Genomic DNA, 24365 nt, shown 5'->3' with positions numbered 1-24365 from the left:
AATTCTACAGTTTCAGTTATTTCCTTATTATGAAATATAACATATATACAAAAAGGTAATATCTTTCAAAGTATGATTTAACAAATAGAAAAATAGGAAATTTCCAAAGTTATGAGTTATAGTACCATAGTTTCAGTTATTTCCTTACTGTGAAATATAGCATATATACAAAAAGGTATAGCTTTCAAGTTACAATTTAACAAGTATCTATAGAACAAATTTCAAAGGATGCTATGGGTTACAGTTCCACCATTTCAATTCTTTCCTTCTAACTATTCTAATATCCTAGAAACCAAGAAAAAGTAAATTACATAGAGATTCAATATTCATAATCCTTAGTTAAATTCCTTCTTGTCTGTTGCTGCCCCTTCCTCTAGTTTAATCACTTTCCTAATCTTCAGGGATGTCTAGGCAGTGACCACCCTAACTTGTTCATGTTGGAAGGGGTGTTGATTTTATGAGCAAAGGGGACACATCTAGTTGATGTTCTTGAAGAGGCTATTATTGCCCCTGGGTTTTGGGACTTAGCTGGCATTGGCGCACTATGAAGGATTCAAGTTTCTGATGAATAAACTTAGTGATGAAATTTTTATACAATCTCAGATAGGAATCTGGGTATTCTTTAGGGTTTTCAGGACCGCTGTGGACTTGGGCTTATCATATTATGGTCATTTGGCAAATCTAGGTGAAGCTTACGTAGGAGTAACCTCCAGGACAACCTGGTCTAAAAGGCACTCTCAATCCCTTGATGCCAGGGTCAGGCTCCTTCCCAGAATCCATGTCCCACGTTGGTCGTTGGTCGCCAGGAAGGCTCATTCATCTTGGGGGGTCCTGGCCCGCATCATGGGGAGGGTGATGAATTTATTTGCAGAGTTAGGCTTACAGCTGGGCCAAGCCTCCTCTTTACAGCCATAAGTTTCACCTGAGCAAGCCTCAATATTGAAGGCTTGACTTATAAAGTAGGGGGTTCCTAAGTTCACATAGCATATGTTATATCCATGATAACCCATCCATATCTCACATTATCATCACTTAGTTGTACAATCCTCATCACTTTCCATTTTAAACGACTCTCATGACCCAAAACATCTCATAGCTCTTGTCAGCCCTTAATTATTTATCCCTAGTATTTGTGTAATACTAGTATGGTATTCCTGTTAATTATAGTCCCTAGTATACAATGTGTAAGATTTTTCCCATGTACCCCCCTGTTGTCAACTCTCTGTACTCGTGTCATACCTTAGAAGTATATCATGCAAGCACCTATCTATATTTGTGGTGCTGATCTGTGGGAAATATGCCTTTAAACAACCACTTTCATTCCTATTCACCTTCAATACAGCTCTGATACTTATAATCCCATTAACAAACAATCATCACCCCTATCTGTTACCATACCTTTGAATTCACCATCGTTAACATATCTGAACATACTAGATTATCATTCTCCTCACTAGCTTCTGTCTATCACTAAGTCCCCAATATTCTTATAAGACATTGATTTTACATTGTTCAGATAGTTCATAGAAGTGGTAACATACAATATCTCTCCTTTTATGTGGATATAATATATGCTACATGAACTCAAGCTCTTTTATGAATTGCCTGTTCCAGTGCTTTACCAGTTTTCAATTGTGGTGCTTACCTTTTTCTTTTTGATTAGTAAGAGTTCCTTGCATATCATATTTTGCAAATCGTTTTCCCAATTTGTTGTTTGCCTTCGGTTACTTTTGATGTACCAATGTTTCAAATCTTTTATGTAGTCCGAACTGTCAATATTTTCCTTGTCCTTTGCTTTATACATAGGCCTTCTCCATACTGAAATCAGATGAACATTCACCTACATTTTTTTCTAGTTCTTTTATTCATTTACTTTTTACATTTAACTACTGAAGCCGTCAAAATGTGTTTTGTCATTGCATTCAAGATAAGGATTTTTTTTTTTCAAAGTGTTTAACCAGTATTTTTTGTTTCAAAATTTAAACTGATCCATAATTAACCCGTAATTCCCCTGCCCACCTTGATCTGAAATGTGGTAACTTTTTCTACTCCTGTCTTGGATTGCTCCTTCCTGTCTCCATCTCTAGGTCTTCTTCTTTCTGCTGTGTTAAGTGCTAGTCTCCACATTCTATCCCTAGCCCGTTTCTCTTTTAATCCTTCAGGGTATTCTTAGGTAAACTCATCTACTCCTGTGACTTTTTTTACATACTTCTATCTCCAGTCCAATCCCCTGAGCTCTGGTTCTCTATATCCAAGTGCCTTCTGTTCCATCCCTCAAAGCCTAAAAATTAGCTCATCCCAAACTAAACTTTTTAATTTTATCCTGCCTTATTTGGTTATACCACCAAACACCCAGTCTCTCAAACCCAAAACTTGAGAGTTATCTCTCTTTCATCCCCCATGTCTACTATATTCCCAAATCCTACTGCTCCTGCTTCTTGAAAATTGCTCAGCTCTGGCCCTTCCTCTCCTTCCTGAGTCACACTGATCAGCTGGGTGGTTGCCCTGCTTCTAGCCTTGACCCCCTCACATCCATCCTCTTCCCTTTTAAATGGATATAATATAAAAATCGGACTGTGCATTCCCCTACTTAAAACTCTTCAGTGAATAAAATATGAACGCCTAAGCATGTCATATGAAACTCTTGATTCAGCCCATTTGTTATATTTAGGAAACATCAGTACCCTTCCAGCCTCATCTCTTAGCACCCCCTTCCACATCCACACACATACCTTCTCCAGCAATCCCTTGAATGCACCATGCTGTAACATGCCCTTTTGCCTTTTCACACAATATGTTCTCCATCTGGAAGGTTTTTCCTCTTATGCCTGGAAAAAACCTATTCGCCCACGAATGCCAGTTCGGAGAGAAAAATAGGCACTGACCTGTGAGCCTCTGCAGTCCACCCACCTGGCTGACATAAAAGCGGCCTGCTTATCCAGTGGGAACTAGCCAAAAGTCCAAGAAGACATCCTACGTGGGGTTAGACACACTGTCTGGGGAAAGTATAAAACATTTTTCGAGGGAAAATGGTAAAGAACAATTTACCTGAACTTTGACTTTCCACTGCCTCCAATCTCATCTCCTACTCAAAATGCTGAATGAGGGAATGATAGCCTTCCAGCCATGCTGTAAAGACAGTGTTCAAATATTGCTTCAGTAAACTGAGGAGGTCAAGGAGAATCTACTCATACACTTCTTGGTCAAATAACAGACTTAGTTAGAACTGCCCCCTTTTCAAAGAATAAAAGAATGAAAGAAAAAAAGAAAAAAAAAGAAACATTAGACCTATATGAATATTTTACCAAAATGTCAAGGACCAGGGTACAACACACAAAAGCATTCCTTTAGGAAGAAGTCTTCTTCTAGTAAACCAAAGAAAACATAAAGTAACTGCTCTGTAATCTCAAAAAAAAATTAAAGCAAACATAGAATCTGTGAAACAAGAGCTCAAAGAAGAGATGAAATAATGTGTTGAATGTGGAGATAGAAAAGCTAAGGAATGAATGGGGGGGGCAAACACCATTAAAAGGAGCAAGGAGTAAGACACATGCTGTAGAAACTTAATTAACGACATGGAGGACAGACTTAAGAAAATACGTAAGAGAAAAAGATGAGTCTGATCGAAGCTGTGAAGAGAGGTTGATTGAAATGAGCATCATCTTTGATGATCATCTTTGGATCCCACACACCTGCCTGGGGCACAGCAGGCATTGGTCAAGCTGGAGAGGGGACTCAATCTAGTTAGAACAACCCTTCCAACTCAAATCGATATCAAAGAATCAGAGGCAGGTGAGACAACAGTCCAGCCATCACACACTTTGTGCATGGGATATAGGGATAAAGGGATATAGGGAACCTGCAACTACATTGGCTTAGACATCACAAATAAAACAAAACCTGCAGGCACTTCTTTTTAGATCAGAGTTTTAAAATGAAGACCGTGCTTTTTGGCAGATGTCTAAACCCTTGCCTTTGTATAGTCTTCAGCTTTGTGCTCAGCTGCTAGGACCACTTCAGTGTTACCTGTCCCACAGATCTGTGTGATGAGGCTTCAGCTGAAAGCTCAGCATCATAAAGGAGTTGGCATTGCAGGATGAGCCCTCTGAACAGCCTGTGCCCAGGTCCAGGAAGTGTTCTTCAAAGTATCAGAAGCCCTATGTTCATTGGTGAGGCAACGGCTGAGATCCAACACAGCCTCTGTATCCATTTTGAATGCATTCAAGTCACTGCTGCTGGAACCCCAAACATCTTGGTATTCTTGATTTGTTTCTAAAACTTGCCAAAGCCTTTTTCCATGAGCTATGGATTTTCCTCCATAGAAGCCTTTGGTGGAGTCAATCCAGCTGTATCTTTTGGTCTCCCCCAGGCATTTTAAGAGTTCTGACAGTAGCAACAAATAGTACCACAGGAGAGAAGAGACCAGAATATCAGCATTTGCTGTTAAAAACTTTTTCAGTGCAAGGCTTGCTCCAAATTCAGCTTCAGTAACTGTAGAGCCATCAGGGCAAACAAGCTTTAGTGCGGTTGAGTCTGCTACACTAAAGCAGTTCATTCCCCAGCAAGAATAAATATTAGAATTCCCACTAATGTCTACATGAGATTGACGTTGATTCCATTCTTCATAAGCACTGTCAGAGCACCATGGGTCCCCAGATCTTCAGCACTAATAAGATCCCCCTTCTCATTAGATAGCACCACCACCATTTTGCCAGTCTTTTCTTTCTTATCATTTAGAGTACTGGGGAAAGCCAGAACAGCCATGATTTCACTCACCACAGAGAGGTCAGCCTGAGCCATCGCTCTCCACTGGTGTTCTTCCTCGAGAATCTACCACTGGTGGCCAATAGTCTTTGCCAGGTTATATTTTCTGGATCTTGGAATTCTGCTTAATTATCTGTCAATGGAATAGGGTCAGTCTTCTCAGTTCTTACTCTTTATAGCCTTACTACTTCCACATCCAGAATGGTAGTCTTTGAGTGGCACGTGGTTACTCTGAATTGTTTTATAGAAATGAGTCATGGTTGGGGCACCAAATCCCTTACTGCACCATATCACCACTGAATGCCTACCAGCAATCTGCACCACTGTCTCTTTGAAGAGTTGCAAGCTTATTTTAGGTACATAAGGAATAGACCAGTCATTTAGGTGACGTCTAGCAAGTTTTTCAGCCACTGTTGCTAATTGATCTAGCCAAATTCTTTTGGGTTACAGTAGCATTGCTAACTTTTTTTATGTTAATGGATTCTCTGAATCCAAAGGCAACTTCACTATGAATCCATGTTTACTAGAGCCTTCATTTAAAAATGTAATGTATTTTAATGTCGCTGCTTCTGTTACTGTTCTTGGTAACTTAATACAAGTGGCTTTGATTTCTATCCCTTAGAGGCTTTCAACTTCATATCTCTATAAAGATTTGTATCCTCTTTCTTGCTACTCTTTCAAATTGCCAGGCCTGATATGAAACTAGCTCCTTGCTCCTGATCTCAGTGACTCGGTTCTTCAGTCTCTCCCTTGCTCAGAGTTGACCTTCCCATTCAAGATTCCTGCCAGCGCCACAGGCCCAGTAGGATGCTGCCTCCTCTGTACTCTGCACATATTTGTATGTAACATGTAATATGGCCAACCGAAGGCTGAATCAAAATAACTTCTAAATGGTAATGGCATGTTATAAAAGAAGCAGCAATAATTATTGAATCAATGCAAACTTAGAATTAAGAATAATTGTAGTGATCACATTTACAATAAAATGTCATTTTTGTCATTCTTCTCAGAAAAATCTATATGATGTAAAAATAAATATTTGTCAGTAACAGACTGTGACAGTCCCAGACAATATTTATATGAAGTGGGGGCAGGAGAAGCGTAGGTAGTATAAGTGTGCCAACCTGTCAGTAAAGGTTCTTTGTTGCAAATAACAGCAGCTGACCCTGGATGAGTAAATACAAAAGGAATTCATTAAAGAGATTTTGGATAGCTCATAGAATTGTTGGAAGGGCTGGAGAAAGGGACTTTAGGCTAAGCTTTTGGGAAGAATGCTCAAAACTGTGCTGCAGAATAGTTCGATGAGGGAACCACTGCAATCCTGACCAAGCACTTCATGCTACACTTTATAACACTGCCACTTCTGAGCCAGAACTCAACCTTGTAGCCACGGCTGCTGCCACTCCACCAGAGACAGAACTCCCAATCCCTCCCCTCCTATATCATTAGTCAAAATCTGACACAGTTGTGTCTGATAGATAGAACCATTGTCACATGCTTGTGCCCAAGTTGCAAAGGATTCTAGGAAAGTGAGGATTAACATTTTCAGATCCTGTAACAAAAGGTAATCTTTTCCCCACACTGGGACTCATAAAGTAGATAATTCCTCCATATAGATAAGGATTCCATTGCTGGGGGACAAGATGAATGACAACTGTCCATTATAGCCAATTTCTTTATATTTCATAGGTGTGAATCAACAGATACAACTTCATTTCTGATATGGATTAATATATTTTAAACATATTAAAGCTATAAGGATATAAAAACTTGTTACTAGACAAGAAATAAATACCATATAACAGAAACTAGAAAACCAAAAAAAAGTGTAAAAATAAAAAAGCAAAAACAGAAGCAATACCAAATATATCTGGTTTAACAATAAATGTAAATGGGAAAACTAATTAGACTCTCATATGTAATTTTAAAAATATATATATATTTTGCATTAGACATACACCTAAAATAAAGTAACTCAGGCTGAGAGTAAAAGGATGGGCAATAATATACCAAATTTATACCATATGTGCAAGAGCTATATGAAGAAAACAACAAAACTCTGATGAAAGAAATCAAAAGATCTAAATAAATGGAGAGATATCCCATATTCATGGATAGAAAGACTCAGTATTTTTAAGATATCAGTTCTTTCCAACTTGATCTAGAGAGTCAACACAATCCCAATAAAAATCCCAGGAAGTTATATTTTGTGGCTATCAACAAACTAATTCTAAAGCTTTATATGGAAATGGAAAAGACCCACAATAGCCAACACTTCAAGACTTACATGAAGCTAAATCAAGTGTCTGTCCATAGGGATTGGTTAGTATGTTATGCTATATTTTCATTAAAAGCAATGATGTCGATCTGTATTGAGTGAAAAAAGCAAGTTACAGAATAGCATGCATGGTATCCTATTTACATGAAAATGTACGAAAATGTGTAGTAAGATGTCTTTCACCAAATGTCGTCTCCAAATAGGAAGGTTTCATCCATTTTTACTTCGGTCTTTGTACTTTTTGTTAAAAATTATTTAATTAAATAACTTTTTAATTAATTAGCAAATAAGGATTATTAACATAAAAAAATAGTGGTTTCAAAAAATAAATTCCTTCTTAGGATTCACCTCCTCAACAGAGGTGCTTCCCCCACCACCGCCACTACCACCCCCCACCCCCTGCAGCCCTGAAAACCCAGTTAATCACTCCCTACTCTGTTCTTATCATCTATGGAGTGTGGTGGTTTTTGAAAGGTGGAGGAGCCTTCCATGTGTGGTAGATTGAATTATGTACACTAATTTAGACATGGTCTTAATCTTAATCAACATTCCTCTGAGTGTGAATCCACTGTAAATAGGATCTCTTGAAGACGTTATTTTTAGTTAAGGTGTGGCCCATCTGAATGAGGGTGGGTCTTAATATGCTTGACTGGAGTCTTTCATAAACAGAAGAAATTCAGACATTGTCATTGAAGCCACAGGGAGGAGCCAGAAGTCAATGAAACCAAGAAGAGAAAGGAGAGGACATCACCATATGATGCAAGGCAGGGATACAAGCCAAGGAACACCAGCAGCCAGCGTAAGAATGTTACAGACTTTGGAGAGAAAGCATTGCCTTGCTGATGCCTCAGTTTTGGCCTTCTTCTAGCCTCAAAACTGTGAGCCAATAAATTCACATTGTTTAACCCAAAATCAGTCATGGTATTTGTGATAGCAGCTCAGAAAAACTAAGACAGTTTTGGATACTAGAAAGTGGAGTGCTGCTATGACCAATAGCTAAAATGTAGAAACAGATTTGGAATTGGTTGATGGGGAGAGGTTAGAAAAATTTTGAGATGCTTGATTAAAAAAAAAAAAAAAAGCCTAGGTTGCCTTGGAGAGACTGTTGGTAGTTGTATGGACTTTAAAGGTACTTCTGGTAAGGCCTTAGAAAGAAATGATGAAAGTGTTTTTGGGAACTCAAAAAATGATGATCCTTATTATAAGACACTAGAGAACGTGACAAAATTGTATTCTGTTGTTGGATGGAAGGCAGAACTTGTAAGTGATGAACTTGGATATTTAGCTGCAGAGATTTCCTAGCTAAGTATAGAAAATGCCATGTGGTTTCAACTTATAGCTTAAGGTAAAATATGAGTGGAAAGGAATAAGCTGAGAACTGAACTGTTAAGCCCAAAGGAACCAGCAACTGATGATTTGGAAAATTCTCAGCCTATCCAGATAGTGTGCTCTGAGACTAGGGCCAGAAGCAGCTCCATCAGGGACCTCCCTGAGCTTCTGGGAAGTGACTCCCCAGAGAACAGGGCCCCACAAGAGGTTTAACTGAACAACCTTTTGCTAAAGAGGTTGTAGCTGCACATGGATCTAGTCAGCCATTTCAGAGGAAGCCAGGATGGGAAATGCAGTTATCCAGGAAGGATTTGTGGAAGGTCCTTTTGTCTGATGGTTTGGACCCCTTTCAACGGCACGCAAAACCAAAAAGTTGTTGTGAAATTTGTATGAAAAAAGAACTGCTTGCCTGGTCTGAAAGGAACAGAGAAGGGACAAATCGAAGGAAGAATAACTTCAAGGGAAGAACCATGGAAGCAGAAGGCTGAACCAAAAAGATCTACTTGGGCCAAGAGAAAGGACCCACCCACTTGTGTTGTAGGAGTGAATCTGCCCTGCTCTTGGAGGAGCAGATCATCTGCCCTGGCATTCAGTTTTGGAAGGCTTGCCGCTCAAGAGTTCAGCCACCACACCAGAGCTCAAAGAGGGTGGGGTCTAGTTGTAGAGCTTGGGAAAAGTCTGAATGCCACCCCGATGCTTGAAGAGAGTGACACTGACACTCCAGTTTTCAGAAGAAGCAAGACCAAGCAGAGCAAGCCTTGGAGAGGGTGGATCCTAGGCTCCAGCATTTAGGAACAGCATGGCTTCTGCACAAACACTTGGAATGGGTGGAGCTGCCACTCCAGAAGACCTGGACGACAAAACTGATCCACAGCTGACCCTCAAACCTTGGGATCTAATGGAGTTTGCCCTGCTGGGTATCTGATGTGCTTGGGCCTGTGAGTCCTGTTTTCCTTCCAATTTCTCCCTTCTGGGATGGGAATATCTAGCCTCTGCCTGTCCCACCATTGTATTCTGGAAGAAGATACCTTGTTTTCCAGGTTTCACAGGTCCATCAGATGGAGAGGGATTTTGCCTCGGGACTGACCACACCCATAGCTGGTTTTGATTGGACTTTGGATTTAAAGTTATTACTGAAATGTCTTAATGCTTTTGGGATGTTATAATGGGTGAATGTATTTTTCATGTGGGAAGAACATGTCTTTTTGGGGCCCAAAGGGTAGACTGTGGTAGATTGAACTATGTACCCCAATTTAGACATGGTCTTAATCTTAATCTACATTCCTGTGGGTGTGACTCCATCGTAAATAGGAACTATTGAAGTTATTTTTAGTTAATGTGTGGCCCAACTGAATGAGAGTGAGTCTGAATCCAGATTAGTGGAGTCCTTCACATGCAGAAGAAATTCAGCCATAGTCACAGAAATCCACAAGGAGGAGCCAGAAGCTGGAAGTCAGTAGAACCAGGAAGAGAAAGGAAACAACATTTCCATGTGGTGCAAGGCAGGGCTATAAGCCAAGGAACCCCAAGGATCGCCAGCACCCAGCGCCAGAATGTTACAGACTTTGGAGAGAAAGCATCACTTTGCTGACACCTTGATTTTGGACTACTCTTGGCCTCAAAACCATGAACCAATAAATGTCCATCATTTAGCGAACCTATTTTATGGTATTTGTTATAGTAGCCTGGGAAACTATGACACCATGAGAGAACAGTGACCACATGCTGTAGTAAACAGAAAAAGGGACTCTTTCTGTTCTTTCCACATAGGATCTCACCGTCACCCCACCAACCTCAAGCAATTTGTGTTACACATCCACGAGTTTGTTTTTACTACTGATAATCAAATTAAACAAATTTAACTATCCACATGTACACTATTCATTTTGTATAGAATCCATGTCTTCCTTCCCCATTCCCTTAGGCACTGAAAGCCTAGTGCAAAATATGGCAATAGTTTTATGTAAACATATTAATAAAAATCATAATATTCCAATGTAAGCATAAATTAGGTTGAAATTGTCTTTACTGCTGGTTTCCTCCATCAGTGTGAATAATCCAATCTGTTTAGTGGAGCCAAATGGTAAGTGGCCAGAAGTTTGCTTTGTCTCTTACATCATATTTACATTAGGACCAGAGTTTTTTCCTTGTAATTCTTCCAACAAATATATCTTTAACAAGTGTCTTACCCTTATTTTTTCTACCACTTCCTAGGAATCTTCAGCAGCACTGCCAGTTTGTGAATTCTTATGAAAGAACAAAATGTGTTTTTTATGGTTTTGCTTTTATCCAGAAGATAAAACACTACTGGGTTAGTTTGTGAAGCCAAACCAGAGAATGAACCAGCCAGGAATCTAGTGACAAGGGTTATAGATTCTGCCTTTTCAGTAAGTCTAGTATGAACCGTGCATAGTGATGCTTTCTCACTCCACCTTCTGCTAGTTTAGAAATTTAGGTTTAACCTTTGTCTTCATGTTCCCATCCTGTGTCAGAAAAGGTTGAAGTTCTCACATAGGCCTTTAAAAATTAAACTATTCCAATGATAACTTTTTATAATCAAATTTAGAAATAAACTCAAGGAAAAGATGATCAGAACAAGAAATTCTAGAAGTAGTATCAGATAAAAGAAGAACATTTTTTTAATTCAATCAAAGAGTAGACTATTAGAAGTAGATTAGGAAAAGATGAATGCTGCCTGTGCCAGTTTGAATATATTATGTCCCCCAGAAAAAGCCATGTTCTTTGATGCAATCTTGTGGGGGCAGATGTATTAGTGTTAATTAAATTAAAATCATTGGATTAACTCATTTCCATGGAGATGTGACCTACCCAACTGTAGGTGATAACTCTAATTAGGTAATTTCCATGGAGGTGTGGCCCCGCCCATTCAGTGTGGGCCTTGATTAGTTTACTAAAAGCCCTATGTAAGAGCTCAGACAGAAGGCACTAGCTGCTGCCAACTTATAGAGACATTTTGAAGACAGCTGTTGAAGGCAGAGTTTTGCCAGAGTTTTACTGATGCTTTCGAGGCACTAGCCCAGAGTTTTCCCCAAGAAGCTGAAACAGAGACATTTTGCAGAATGCCATTTTGAATCACAACTTGGGAGCAAGCAGACGCCAGCCATGTGCCTTCCCAGCTAACAGAAGTTTTCTGGATGCCATTGCCCATACTCCAGTGAAGGTACCCGATTGTTGATGCCTTACCTTAGACATTTGATAGCTATAAGACTGTAACTGTGTAACCAAATAAATCCCCTTTATAAAAGCCAATCCATTTCTGGTGTTTTGCAAAACGGCAGCATTAGCAAACCGGAACACTGCCCTTAATATAATGTGCATTTGAAAAAGAAAAGAGGCTCTTCCTCCCCCAGGTGATGTTTTGTTTATGGACACTGTGGACATCAAACTGCTCTGATAATTTCTGAGAAACTTCCTCACATGTATTTCTCAAATAACTTTTCTGTTCTTCTTGAATGTGGCCATACTAAGAATGAAATAATAACATCCTGTATGTATAATGACATCCATTTTATCATTTATCCATGAACCAGCAGATATTGCCATTACTCTTTGCAAAAATGACATTTGAGTGTACAGAGCATTCATCTTGCCCAGGGTGACACAGCTATTACCATTGAATACAGCTTGGTTGGGGACATTGTTTCTTTTATATATATATACACATAACTATATAGAGTTTGCATTCTTCACCACAATCAAATTATTGAACATTTTCATTACTCCAAGAAACAAAAATGAAAATAAGAATAAAAATAAAAGTACAAGAGAACACCCAAAACATTCCATACTCCTTCCCACCCCCCTTATTATTCATTTACTTTTTGTCCCCCTTTTTTCTACTCATCTGACCATACACTGGATAAAGGGAATATGAGCCACAAGGTTTTCACAATCACACAGTCACACCATATATGTTATATAGTTATACAATCATCTTCAAGAATCAAGGATAGTGGCATTTCCTTCTAGCTATTCTAATACACTAAAAACTAAAAAGGGATATCTATATAATGCCTAAGAATAACCTCTTAACTCCATTTGAAATCTCTCAGCCACTGAAACTTTGTTTCATTTCTCTTCCCCCATAGGGACATTGTTTCTTGACTCAAAACCTAGTGCTGCCTGTCTAGATACCCCTCCTCTCCACAATCTTTCCAGAGCTAGAACCTTCTGTTGCTATTCCTCTGTCACCTCTAAGTCCCAGAAGTCACGAGTGGCAAACTAGTCTCTATCACAAAATAAAGTGTTGTACTTTTAAACTTGCAAAATGACTGAATTATGGCTTTCCTTGTTGTTTTGGTTTGCTAAAGCTGCCAGAATGCAATATACCAGAAATGGGTGGTTTTTGCAATGGGGATTTAATAGCCTACAAATTTACAGTTCTAAGGCTGTAAAAATGTCTAAATTAAGGCATCAACAGGAAGATACCTTCTCTGAAGAAAGACCACCAGCTTCTGGGACACCTTTGTCACATGAGAAGGCGCATGGCCAGCATCTGCTGGTTCTTGTCTCCCAGATTTCATTGCTTTCAGCTTCTGGCTTCAGTGGCTCCCTCTCTTAGCTCCTCCAGGGGCGTTTTCTCTCTACGCTTTCTTGTTTTTTTCTGTGCTTAAAGGATTAAGACCCACTTTGAATGGAGTGGGTCACATCTTAAATTGAAATAATCAAAAGGTCTCACCCACAACAGATCTGCACTTACAGGAATGGATTAAAAGAACATGGCCTTTTCTGGGGTACATAACAGCTCCAAACCAGCACACTTGTGGAAAATTGGAAACTATCAAAACTGAGAGATAACTGTCAGGACATGTACCAACCAGCTGAAAGGGCTCGGTTAAGTCAAGGTCCAGGTATATCTAGAGTCTAGAGACTCTCTGTTGCATTATTCATTTATTCACACATATCTTCCCTTCCCCTGCACCCCACCTCTCCTCCAAAGTTCTGGTTTCCACCTCCATGTGTAACCTCACCCTCTCCCAACCAGATGCCATCTTCAGCCTCACTGTCCTGGGCCAACAGAAGCCTCTGCCTTTACAGGCCCTTTACCCATGATTGAGCACTGCTTGTATTCATCCAGACCTATGCAAAGTAGTGGCTGAGATGCACTGGAAGCCATAATATGGATGTATCTAGAGATTGCCATTAGGAACTGGTGTGTTGGTCTCAAATATTTTCCGATAGTTGAAGAAAAAAAAAATCACGAGGATTCACCCTGCAGTCTTTGCTCCAAATTTGGAGCTGAGTCATAGAACTGTAATGTCCTGAGGATCACACAAGGGATAACTGGCTTATGCTTTCTTAACTATTGGAGCACACACCTGCTTTGACATGGCATCCTGGTGACTGCAACCTGTGATCCTGCTTTGTTTTCTTGGGGCAGAGGGAGGGACAGGCAAAGCCAACAAAGATGCTTTTAATTGATTCCAAATAGTATTGCTAGAGAGATTCAGATTGCTGAGAAATAGGTGTGGGTCTGTCTACTTTAGATGCAAAGGATAAATGCAGTGAGTGTTACAGCCAGAATAGTAATTATGTCATCTGTCCTGTCATGGAATGTGACTATAGTAATTGTAACATTTTTTCCCATCATTGAAGCCTGTAATTATAGCACAGCTAACAGGATTATGTGCTAACTTGGGCTATTTTAATCACCTCTTTTACTCTAAAATGTAATGGTAAAATTCCACCGTTTGTTCCCAGGCTGCTGATTCTTCTCAACATCTGTTCTCTTGTAACTTAGTTAAATACCAAAGAGGGGAGTCTGCGCATTTCATCACAGAGCACTTTAGGTAGAGCAGACTTTAGATTTGAGGGGCAAGTATAAAGGGTAAGGAAGTTTAAAATTTTCAACTGAATAAAATCTCCTTGAAAGCTAATTATCTATTATGTTTCACAAATGACAGATTATCTTATAAGATTTGGCAGTATCTGCAATCTATATTTTATATGCATTGAAGGAAACCTCAAACCATAAAAATCAATCTAGGGCTGATAATGAAAACCCTCCCACTCAACCTAAGGAGCAGCTTTAGGTTAAATAACGCCTGGATTCTAAACTGTGTGTCAGGATGTTACCTATCATGTGTAAGTCTCATGAAGATGTTTGTAAAATATGTGTTCATTACATATATTTATCTTTTCAGATAACATTACGACAAACTTCAGGTGCTGTCCAAGATACTTTGGTAATACAGGAATTAAGGGACACTGAACACCAAATGAAATAAGGGGATTGACAATTAAGATGGAAAAATCTCTTCATTACTTTGTTATGACTTATGCTCTGTTAAACCTAGCTGCTTATAAGTAGATCATCCTTGGTGTTACTTTTCAATAATTCTGAATACATCAAGGAAATTAGTGTTGTGTGAAACCACCTTACGTCTGTACATTTGGTCTTAAACTGAGTGCTTATTCTTTGGCACTAATACCAACTAATTTTGTATTGATTATTGTTGTACAAGTAAGCAGACAGGACTTGGTAATCCACAGGATTATGGTTATAACTAAGCACACGCAACTGTGATCTTAAAGCAACAACAACAACAAAAGGAGGCAATCTAAGAACCACTTGTGTTCTTGGGGAAAAAAATGTGACAGCAAATACAATATCACCTTTGGGAGGTGATAGAAAAATTCCTAGATTAGGCCTACTTAGAAGTAGCAAGGTCAGACATTAACAGAGTGTCTGTGAAGGTGTTGCAGACACTGGGCTGGGAGGGAAGAAGATAAACTGATATGACACCAGAATGTGGGCCTAGCCAGATGTCTTCTTCACTTGGCGGTCCCCCAGAGCCCCAGCTTTTTTTTTGGCTCCCCTCCTTCTAGTGCCTGGGCAGGCACTGAAGCACCTCCCTGAGGTTGCTTTTGGAGAATTAAACCACTCGGAAACCAACTGTACAAGGAGCTCATGGGGAAGGGCTCATCAAACCGCCAGCCCCAGTGTTTGTGACAACATCAACACCAGCCCAGGTGAGGGTGTCCAGCACATCCGCACCTTCCCCCAGATCCTCGGGGCCGGGGAGGGGGAGGCTGTAAATATATTTTTTATTATCTGCCCAAATTACTCTGAGATGTGTCACTATTTCACTCTAGCCTATACTAACCTACCATATCTCACTTCCTATTCAAAGTTCCATGCAATTGTGGTGTTTGAACAAATCGACTGTAGACTTGTACCATTTAGAAAATTTAGATCCTGTACCAAATAGATATCTATTCCCTTGGTTTCATATGGAAGCTGAAGTTTTAAAACACAACAGTTTCAACCTTTACCCTTTGGCCTGGCTTGCCCTGGTCTTAACCAGACCTGCTTCATTCATATCACTAATTGAAGTCTGGGCTCTTTTTCAGCTTTTTTTTTTTTTTTTTTTTTTTTTGACAGTGGCTGTATGCACTAATACTGACATTCATATCTGCCGAGCTCTAGCTCTGAGTTTCAGGTGTCTCAGAGATATGCATTGTTCCAGAGACCAGTCAGGTTATACGCTAGGGGATCAGCATCTCAAAGTTTAGAGAAATGCATTACAATTCAGGGATAGAGTTAACTGCTGTAAGAGCTTACAATCTAGGGACTATTACAATTATTATGTCCACGTTAGGCTATGTTCTAAGATTCAATTCTGAGTTTACACATTGTAGTTAGTCCATATTGGTGAGGCATCATCCCTCTCACCATGTTTCCTCCAACACTTTTACTCCTATATATATATTTTCCTACAATTTTATAGAGTCATATTCACATACCATACATTTATCCACAGTGTACAATCAGTTGTTCATGGTATCATAATAAAGTTGTACATTTATCACCACAATCATCTAGCTTCCTCTCTTACCAGGTGTGTGTCCTTGGGCATGTTTCTTAATCTTTGTGCCTCAGTTTCCTCATCTGTAAAGGGCTTTAAGAATAGTACTTACTGAGAGCAGGGATACAAATGGATATTTCCATACGGGTGTTTATGGCAGCAGTATTCACGATTTGCAGTGGATGGAGGTAGCCTAAGGGTAATCAACTTACGAACAGAATGGCGAACTGTGGTGTATGCATACAATAGAATATTGAGTGGCTACAGGAAGGAACGAAGTTGTGAGGCATGAAACTAGGTGAGTGGATCTTGAGGACAGCATTTTGAGTGAAATAAGTCAGAAATGAAAAGACAAACACTATAACACCTCGCTAATACCGAATTGAATCTGAGAGCATAGGTTATCAGGGGAAGGCTTATTGTAAAGGTCCCTACATTGTAAACTCTTAGAGCAGTCATGTCTATTCCTGAGTTGTAATAGTTATCTCTAAATTCTGAGATGCTGGGCTCTTTGTGTATAACTGGTCAGTTCCTGAAACCTCAGGTATCTGTGTGACACCTGAGACTCAGAGCTAGAGTTTGGCAGTTATGAATGTCAGTATTATCTCATACAGCAATGGTTAAAAAAAAGCTGAAAAAGAGCTCAGACCTCAATTAGAGATATGAATGAGCCAGTATGGTTAGGACTAAGGCAAATCAACCTAAAGGGTAAAGGGCAATATTTATGGTGATTTAAAACTTCAACTTCTGTGTAAGACCAAAGGAAGAGATGTCTTTTTGTGTAAAATCTATATTTTCTGTAACACACTATATAATTTAACTTGTATGGTCAGTTTATACAAACACCATAATTACACGGAACTTTCAATAGGGCGTGAGATCTAGTTGGTTTTTACAGGTTAGTGTGAAGCCCCAATATGTCCCAAAGTAATTTGGGCAGAGAATAAAAATTTATTTGCAAAGCCCTCTTGAGTCACTTGGGGAAAATGTGGAAATATTAAACTTCCCCACCTGGGTAATTACTGATATTCTCACAAGCATTGGGGACTACCAGTTTAGAAGTCCTAGCCCTCGATCTTGGGCCTTGCCCTTATGAAACTTGTTACTGCAAAGGAGAGGCTAAGCCTACTTATAATTGTGCGTAAGAGTCACCCCCAGAGAACCTCTTTCGTTGCTCAGATGTGGCCTCTCCCTCTAAGCCAATGGGGCAGGTGGACTCACTGCCCTCCCCACTACATGGGACAAGGACTCCCAGGGGTCTAAATCTCCCTGGCAACGTGGGACATGACTCTCAGGGATGAGCCTGGACCCAGCATCTTGGGATTGAGAAAGTATTCTTGACCAAAAGGGGAAAGAGAAATGAAACAAAATAAAGTTTCAGTGACAGATTTCAAATGGATTTGAGAGATCATTTTGGAGGCTATTCTTATGTATTATATAGCTATCCCTTTTTAGTTTTTAGTGTATTAGAATAGCTAGAAGGAAAGACCTGAAACTGTTGAACTGCAACCCAGTAGCCTTGACTCTTGAAGACAATTGTATAACTGTATAGCTTACGCAGTGTGACTATGTGATTGTGAAAACCTTGTGGCTCACACTCCCTTTATCCATTGTATGGAGAGATGGGTAGAAAAATGGGGACAAAAATTAAATTAATAAGGGGAGATGGGGGATGGACTGTTTTGGGTGTTCTTTTTTACTTTTATTTTCATTCTTTTTTTTTGGAGTAATGAAAATGTTCAAAAATTGATTGTGGTGATGAATACACAACAATGTGATGGTACTGTAAATAGTTGATTGTACACTGTGGATGATTTTACGGTATGTGAATATATCTCAATAAAACTGAATTTAAAAAAAAAGAATTGTACTTAACCAAAGAATTAAATGAGGTACTGTATTTGCTACATTTATTACAGTACTTGGCACATAATAAACACTCAGTAAATGTTAACTCTTACTTTTATTATGGTTTTTATATGGCCATTTCTGGGCCCCATAAGGCAGTGGACCAGCCTCTGGATAAAGGGATTGGACTGGGTTACTGACACCCTTTTTCTATCTCATTGTCTTTCTCCATGGAACATTCAACTACAAATGTGTTACTTGCAGAATTCCAGTCGCTGCTAAAGTGGGTTGGTCTGGGCTGGAAATCATAAGTAGAATCTCTGTAATATTTTGGAAGATAAGCCAATCTTTTAAACCCAGACAGGAAAGTGTGTGGCTCATGTGTACTGGAAGCTCTAAAACATTTTTTTATTTCTTGTGTGGAGTGTTTTTCTCATTCTAGAGAAGGTTTAGACATTGAAAAGTACTAAAAGGACTTCATTTGACTGCTATATACTTAGCCCTGCCTTAAGCCTCTAATCAGCACTTACAGGCAGAACAATCTAATTGGCAGGATGAGTTCATGCACAGGCCATGCATTTATCAAACACATGACACAGACCTCAGGCAAAATGAGCTTGCAACTTCATCTGCGTCTTAGTGAGTGCTTATCAGTGCCCTGCCCGCTGTCACCCAGATTTTCCTCTGGAACTCCTGGACGTAAGCTAGCAGACAGTTTCATCGGCAGGCTTGAGAAAACTCTGGAAGGATAAAGGAGGGGAGAAACTGTCTCCACAGGGGAAAGCCGATTCCAACTTAAGCATTCAAACACATGTGCTTAAAATACATAGCTAAATGTATGTTCTGCTGAGGAGGATAAAATCTCTCTATGTATTGTTCAGGAGCATGGATTTCAGTAATATAATCACCCTGGCTTGACAAGGGGCAGACTCTGTCTTATTCTTCTAGGGATGGTTAAGCAGCATAATTAGTGGCTACCAGCCTGGAGTTTCTACTCATCACTCGATTAAGAGAATGAGGGCGTCCACATCTTCATGCCTCTAGCTGTTCCTAGGAAACCTCCAGTTTGCACAAACCCTCCTGCCGGCTGGGGATGGCCTTGTGTTGGGCCATGCACAAGATACAGCTTGTCCTCGGGGCCCTTCCGCGCTCCACGTGGACCACCCTCTGGGAACCGGCCTTTAACAGAAACGCCTGTGCATTTCTTTCCCTCTCAGGTTTCCCAGGCCGCAGCCGACTTGCTGGCCTACTGTGAAGCCCACGTGCGGGAAGACCCTCTCATCGTACCAGTGCCTGCATCGGAAAACCCCTTCCGAGAGAAGAAGTTCTTTTGTACCATTCTCTAACTCTGCTGGTTATGAAGACGTCTCCTTTTCTGTCGGGAACCATCCCTCGTAGAGCTCACGCATGCCCTTAGCCTTAGAGAGCTCGCCCCACACCCCTCCCTGCCAACTCACTATTGGTTTTGTTTGACGTTTTTTTTTTTCCATTGCATCCAGTTTCACTTTTTTCTTTTCATCTTCATTTTATTTTCATTATTGGAAAAAAAAAATAGACATTTTTATAGCCAAATAACAAATGTGCCAAGTAAAATAAGTATGGATTTGAGGGTTTACATTTTTTAAACATCAATTGCCAAGTTTAAATACATCAAGTTAATAAATTTCAGTGGATAATTGATTGGAAAGAACACTGTACCCAAGACCTCCCCAGTCACAGTAATTCATTCAGATTTAATTAGAGCATTTGACCGACTGAAATATATGGGTAACGTTCCCACCTCCCTTGCTGGGGAGAGCAGTTCTGGGAAGTCTCCAGGTCCCACGTTTCCATCATCCTGTTACAGAGGAAACCATCCAGTGGCTTTGAGTGGTTTTCTTAACTTGTATCTTCCTGGAGCTGGGGCTGTGTGACCCAGAACCTGGGGGAGGGTCCTTGCCCCTGTTTTCCCACAGCTTGTTACTGACATTTTGTAGGTGGTCCTTCTATAGATGTAGACATTAGAGGAGTGTTGTGCCAGATTTGACCATCGGTGTACCGTGACTGCTCTGTTTTGTGTGCTCCATTGAGACCTGCCCGAGGGCGCCATCTCCCCTCTCCATGAGCCACCTTTCCCTGCTCCCTTCTGTTCTGGCTCCTACTGGGTAGTTTTAACATGGTTTCCAATCATAAGGGCCTCTGGGGTTTCACCAGGGGGTACTCTGTCCTGCAGGATTGAGTCATAGTGGCTACAGATTACTATGTGCCAAGCACTGATCTAATCATTTACATGTATTAATTTATTTAATCCTCCAGCAATCCCATGAGTGTATACCTGTTTTAGAGACAGAGAAACTGAGGCACAGAGAAATTAAGTCATTTGCTCAAGGTTATAGAGAGTAAGCAGAAGAACCGGGATGTGGGTGCAGGAGGTTTGGTCCCAGAGCCCTCTCTCTTAGCCCCTGGACTGTGTTGCCTTCTGCTAACCCTGCAGGTAGAACTGCAAACAGGATGAACCCGTGCAGTGCAGCAAACACCTGTGTTGCTCAGCAGTGCACTTCTCTTCCCATCTTTGCCTGTAGAAGGTGCGTTGATCCCATATTTTGACAGCTTGCAGAAGATACGCAGATCCCCCAGGGAAGACTAGACAGCAGTGACTTAAGCTCTTGGTTTGAAGAAGAGCTTAAGGCCCCCTCCCCGGAAAAAAAAAAAAAAAAAAAAAAAAAACACAAAAATCGTACCTTTCCTGTTGAAAGAGGAGGGTAGACCATGGAGGCAGAGAGCTCTTTGTATAAGTTTTTCCTATTCCGTTTGTTTGGAAACAGACTCTCCCTGACTCTGAGGGCAGCTTTCTGTGTGGTGTAAGGCAAGCCATTGTGTGCCTGAAGTGTTCTGATCTGCAAATTGGGGACAATGATAATTACTCCTCCTGCCTTTCTGTCTAGGAAGAAATAAGAGAGGTGCTGCCTAGATGAAAGCTCTGATTATTATTTAAAACATATAAATGTATGATATGCCAAGACGTAATATAAGGAAGAATGGGTGACTTCAAAGATAACATGGTTTGGGTTGAAGGAATAATGTAAAATTGCCTACAAAGAATCAAATATTATTTTCAAATCAATTATTGACTTGCTACCTTGAAAATTGTTTTAGTACATTTGAATTCTTTGATCCTTTTGTTGAACCCCATTATTGGTTTCATTAAAACTCACTGATGACACCAGTATTGTTAGGAAGCTGCAGACTCAATCTCTAGTGGAATTGTTTGCTGTCTGTCATAATGATTCCGATCCTTCTATATTTGGATTTATGCCAGAATCTCTGTTCTGTGGTCCATCTCAACATCATTAACGTGATGAAGCAAAGCACAATTCATAAAAGCACATCAGGTGAGCTGAGAAAGTGGGACAGCACAGATATCCAGTGAAACCAGATCAAGAAATAGTTGGCTCTGGGACTGCCACAAAATCCTTCCCCTTAGTTTTTCCTTTTATGGTTCCTCCATATTCTGCCTCCCATTGTCCTCTCTTTCCTGTTTCTCCTCTCTTCCTTACATTCCTCTATGAAACGTTTTATTGTCCTTTCACTACACCTCTTCCTTCCAAACCTATGGCATTTTGTGTGGTTCCCCTCTCTGAAGAGTGCCTGAACTCCATTCCTTCTTCTTACAGGACGAGTTTATGCACATGGACTATGAGATACACAAACAGATGAACAAGCCCCTTTCCCCCTTTTAAAAGCCATTAGAAGAGGAATGAAATAAAACCAGCTTGTAATACAGAGTGCACCTGAGGCAGACATTTGTCTTTTTTTTTCCCCCTTTCACTTTGGTTATCCAGCATCTGACCTCCTTCCTATTGGATGGAGATGACCCTTACACAGAGATTTAGTGGGATGCAGGGCCCCTCTCACCCTGTGGAGACCTCTCTCTCTCTTAGGTGCACCCCTGTTCCAGCACTGCACCAGCCTGGGAGTGGTCAGTGACCCAGGACGGACTATTAGGACTCTCCTGCTTGGGACTGGGAACCTGGCACAAGAGACACAGAAAGGAAGGGATGCTGAGATTCACTTCTTGGCTACTGCTGTGGTGTCCAGGGGTGGCAGCAGTCTGCAGGGATGGGATGTCCACTGGTATCAACGCCCAGGAATGGCAGTGTCCTGCAGAACATTCCTGCTCTACTCCTCGGCCCCACAGAGCTGTCTCAGCTCCTATCCATCTTCCTAGGTCTCCTTTCTCACTTGCTGTCAATTCTTTGAGCCTCCAAGCTCCATCCAATAAAATCCCTATTCTTCCAGGAAATAGCTGGAGTTGGACGTGCATACCCTGTGACCAAAGAATTCCGCTCCTCGGTGTATTCCCAACAGAAATGTGTACAAGTAGTCACCAAAAGACATGTACTAGAATATTCACAGAGGCACTGTTCATAATAACCCCAAACTAGAAAGTATCCCAATGCCCATGCTGAATGGATAAATTATGGTATATTCACATGATGGAATCCTATACAACATGAGAATGAAAGATCTGCACCTTCACACCACAGCATGGGTGAATCTCACCAGCCTAAGGTTAGCAAGAGAAGGCAAGGGTAGGCACTGTGTGAAACCATCTACGTAAAGTAGAAACCTGGCAAAACTATCTATGCTGTTGTAAGTAGGGATCGTAGTTACTCTTGAGGGGACAATAATGAGAATGGGGCACAAGTTGCTTGTGGGATGTTCCATTTCTTGATCTAGTTCTGGTTACCTGAGTGTGTTCCATTGTGAAAATTCTTTGAGCTGTACACTTTGATTTGTGCACTTTCCTGTATGTATGTTATACTTCAATAAAAAGTTGGTGTCTGTGGCTAGCAACCAAGAATCCTACTGGTTTTTCTTCTCTGTCACTTTGCTCAACTTTTTGCTCCTCTTTAGATATAACCTCACGAGTAGGGCATTTTTAAAAGTGTGTTTGACCACGTCTAGACAAACATGCCGAAATCTGAAATACAGTCTACAACTGCCCGAACAGAGAGGCTTTAAGCCTTAGGCAGACGGTTCCCCATGAATAGGATATGTGAAAGCCATGCTGTGGAATCAGTGTCTTTTGGGGAAAAGCTGAGGAATCCTACTGGGATTTCCCTCTTACATGAGCTGCTTTATTAATGAGGCAAAAGAAATCCTTTCAGCCTCTCTTGCCTTCTGGCCATCAGGAATGAAAAGAAGGAAAAAGCTGCCATAAAATCCCATTTACCAAACACCACCTCTGAGGGAAGGAGCAGTACTAAAGGCTCTGCAATGACGCATCTTCTAACAGCGACCCCAACCTACCAGCCCAAAGAGACAACTGAGGTCAGGTTAACAATCACAAACATTGCTCCTTTGATTCTGCTCTCCACCCCCAGGGAGCTCTAGCCACCCTTCAAAGCCCCCAGTTGTTTCCGAGGGTTCCTGGTGCTCTCGTATATGCTCTACGTATCCATGTAGTCTCTGCCATTTTCCTTCTCTCAGCTCTGACATGTTGCAAACCAGGGTGATCACGGAGTAGCTTCACACTGGAACGCCTACCACATGAGTCAGAAGGTCTTACCTTTGATTCTGAGCTTCGGCCCCATTGAACTCAACAATGAATCTATAGGATGTCAGCAGCCCTCCTCCAAGGGAGTCACGGGAGGTGAGCAAAACAAAGGTCAGAAAGAATTTTGTTCTGGTGACTTTTCAAAATCAAGACTAAAATAATAATGAGGATGATGAGAACAACTAACATTTCAACCTGAGATGAATATGAACTAAGGTAATAAATCAGGCAGAATTTATTTACACTTCCATTTCTGTCAGGTCTTTAGGGTGGCAAGAAGACCAGATCACAGGCAGTTTCCATGAAGGATCAGAACAATTCTCTGCCCTCCCCAGGTCAAGAACAGTAGGGGAGGGGAGGATAAGCTGGTGTTGGCCCAATTTTAAAGCTTCTGGAGGTAAGTGTGGACAAACCAGTGTCAGCTTCCATTTTCACACCCCGACATTCCAGCTGGTTTCTAGTAAAATCTCTACCTTTGATTCTGTTTTAGATATACTAACTTTATAGAATTTCAAGCCCTTGGATGATAGTTAAACATATGTTGATGTTACTGTATTTACTGTAATCACTTACCTACAAAGATTTCCTGATGACAGAGGTTGGCCCACAAGGCCATGCATGCTGTCACCCCTACTTAATTTCCAGCTCACTTTCAGACCTCAGTCCCCCACTTCAAAGCCTTGTGTTCCATCCACCCTGGTCATTCTTCAAGCCTTCTTATCAGCCCTGCTCCATGCTGCCACAGGGGCTTGGCACCTGCTGCTTCCTCGCCTACCAC

The 24365-nt window shown here is 40.7% G+C and overlaps 1 protein-coding gene and 1 long non-coding RNA gene across 2 annotated transcripts in view; one reads left to right on the top strand and one right to left on the bottom strand.

Moving 5' to 3' along the window:
* Nucleotides 1-22884, top strand: part of GNG4 (G protein subunit gamma 4) — an 86074-nt gene extending 63190 nt beyond the window's left edge. The window contains exon 4 of the mRNA XM_037821555.1: nucleotides 19266-22884. Coding sequence (XP_037677483.1) covers nucleotides 19266-19394 — 129 coding nt within the window. The 3' untranslated portion in view covers nucleotides 19395-22884. The remainder of the gene's footprint in view (nucleotides 1-19265) is intronic.
* LOC119522871 lies at nucleotides 1795-20823 on the bottom strand. The gene is made up of 3 exons (XR_005214554.1): nucleotides 20769-20823; nucleotides 3049-3129; nucleotides 1795-1818 (listed from the first exon to the last, which is right to left on the bottom strand). It is a non-coding gene; the product is annotated as an uncharacterized LOC119522871 (long non-coding RNA).
* Nucleotides 22885-24365: the final 1481 nt, after the last annotated feature.

This window comes from Choloepus didactylus, chromosome 2 (assembly GCF_015220235.1).
Source record: "Choloepus didactylus isolate mChoDid1 chromosome 2, mChoDid1.pri, whole genome shotgun sequence".
Classification (NCBI taxonomy): domain Eukaryota; kingdom Metazoa; phylum Chordata; class Mammalia; order Pilosa; family Megalonychidae; genus Choloepus; species Choloepus didactylus.
This window is presented reverse-complemented; position numbering and strand designations above follow the sequence as displayed.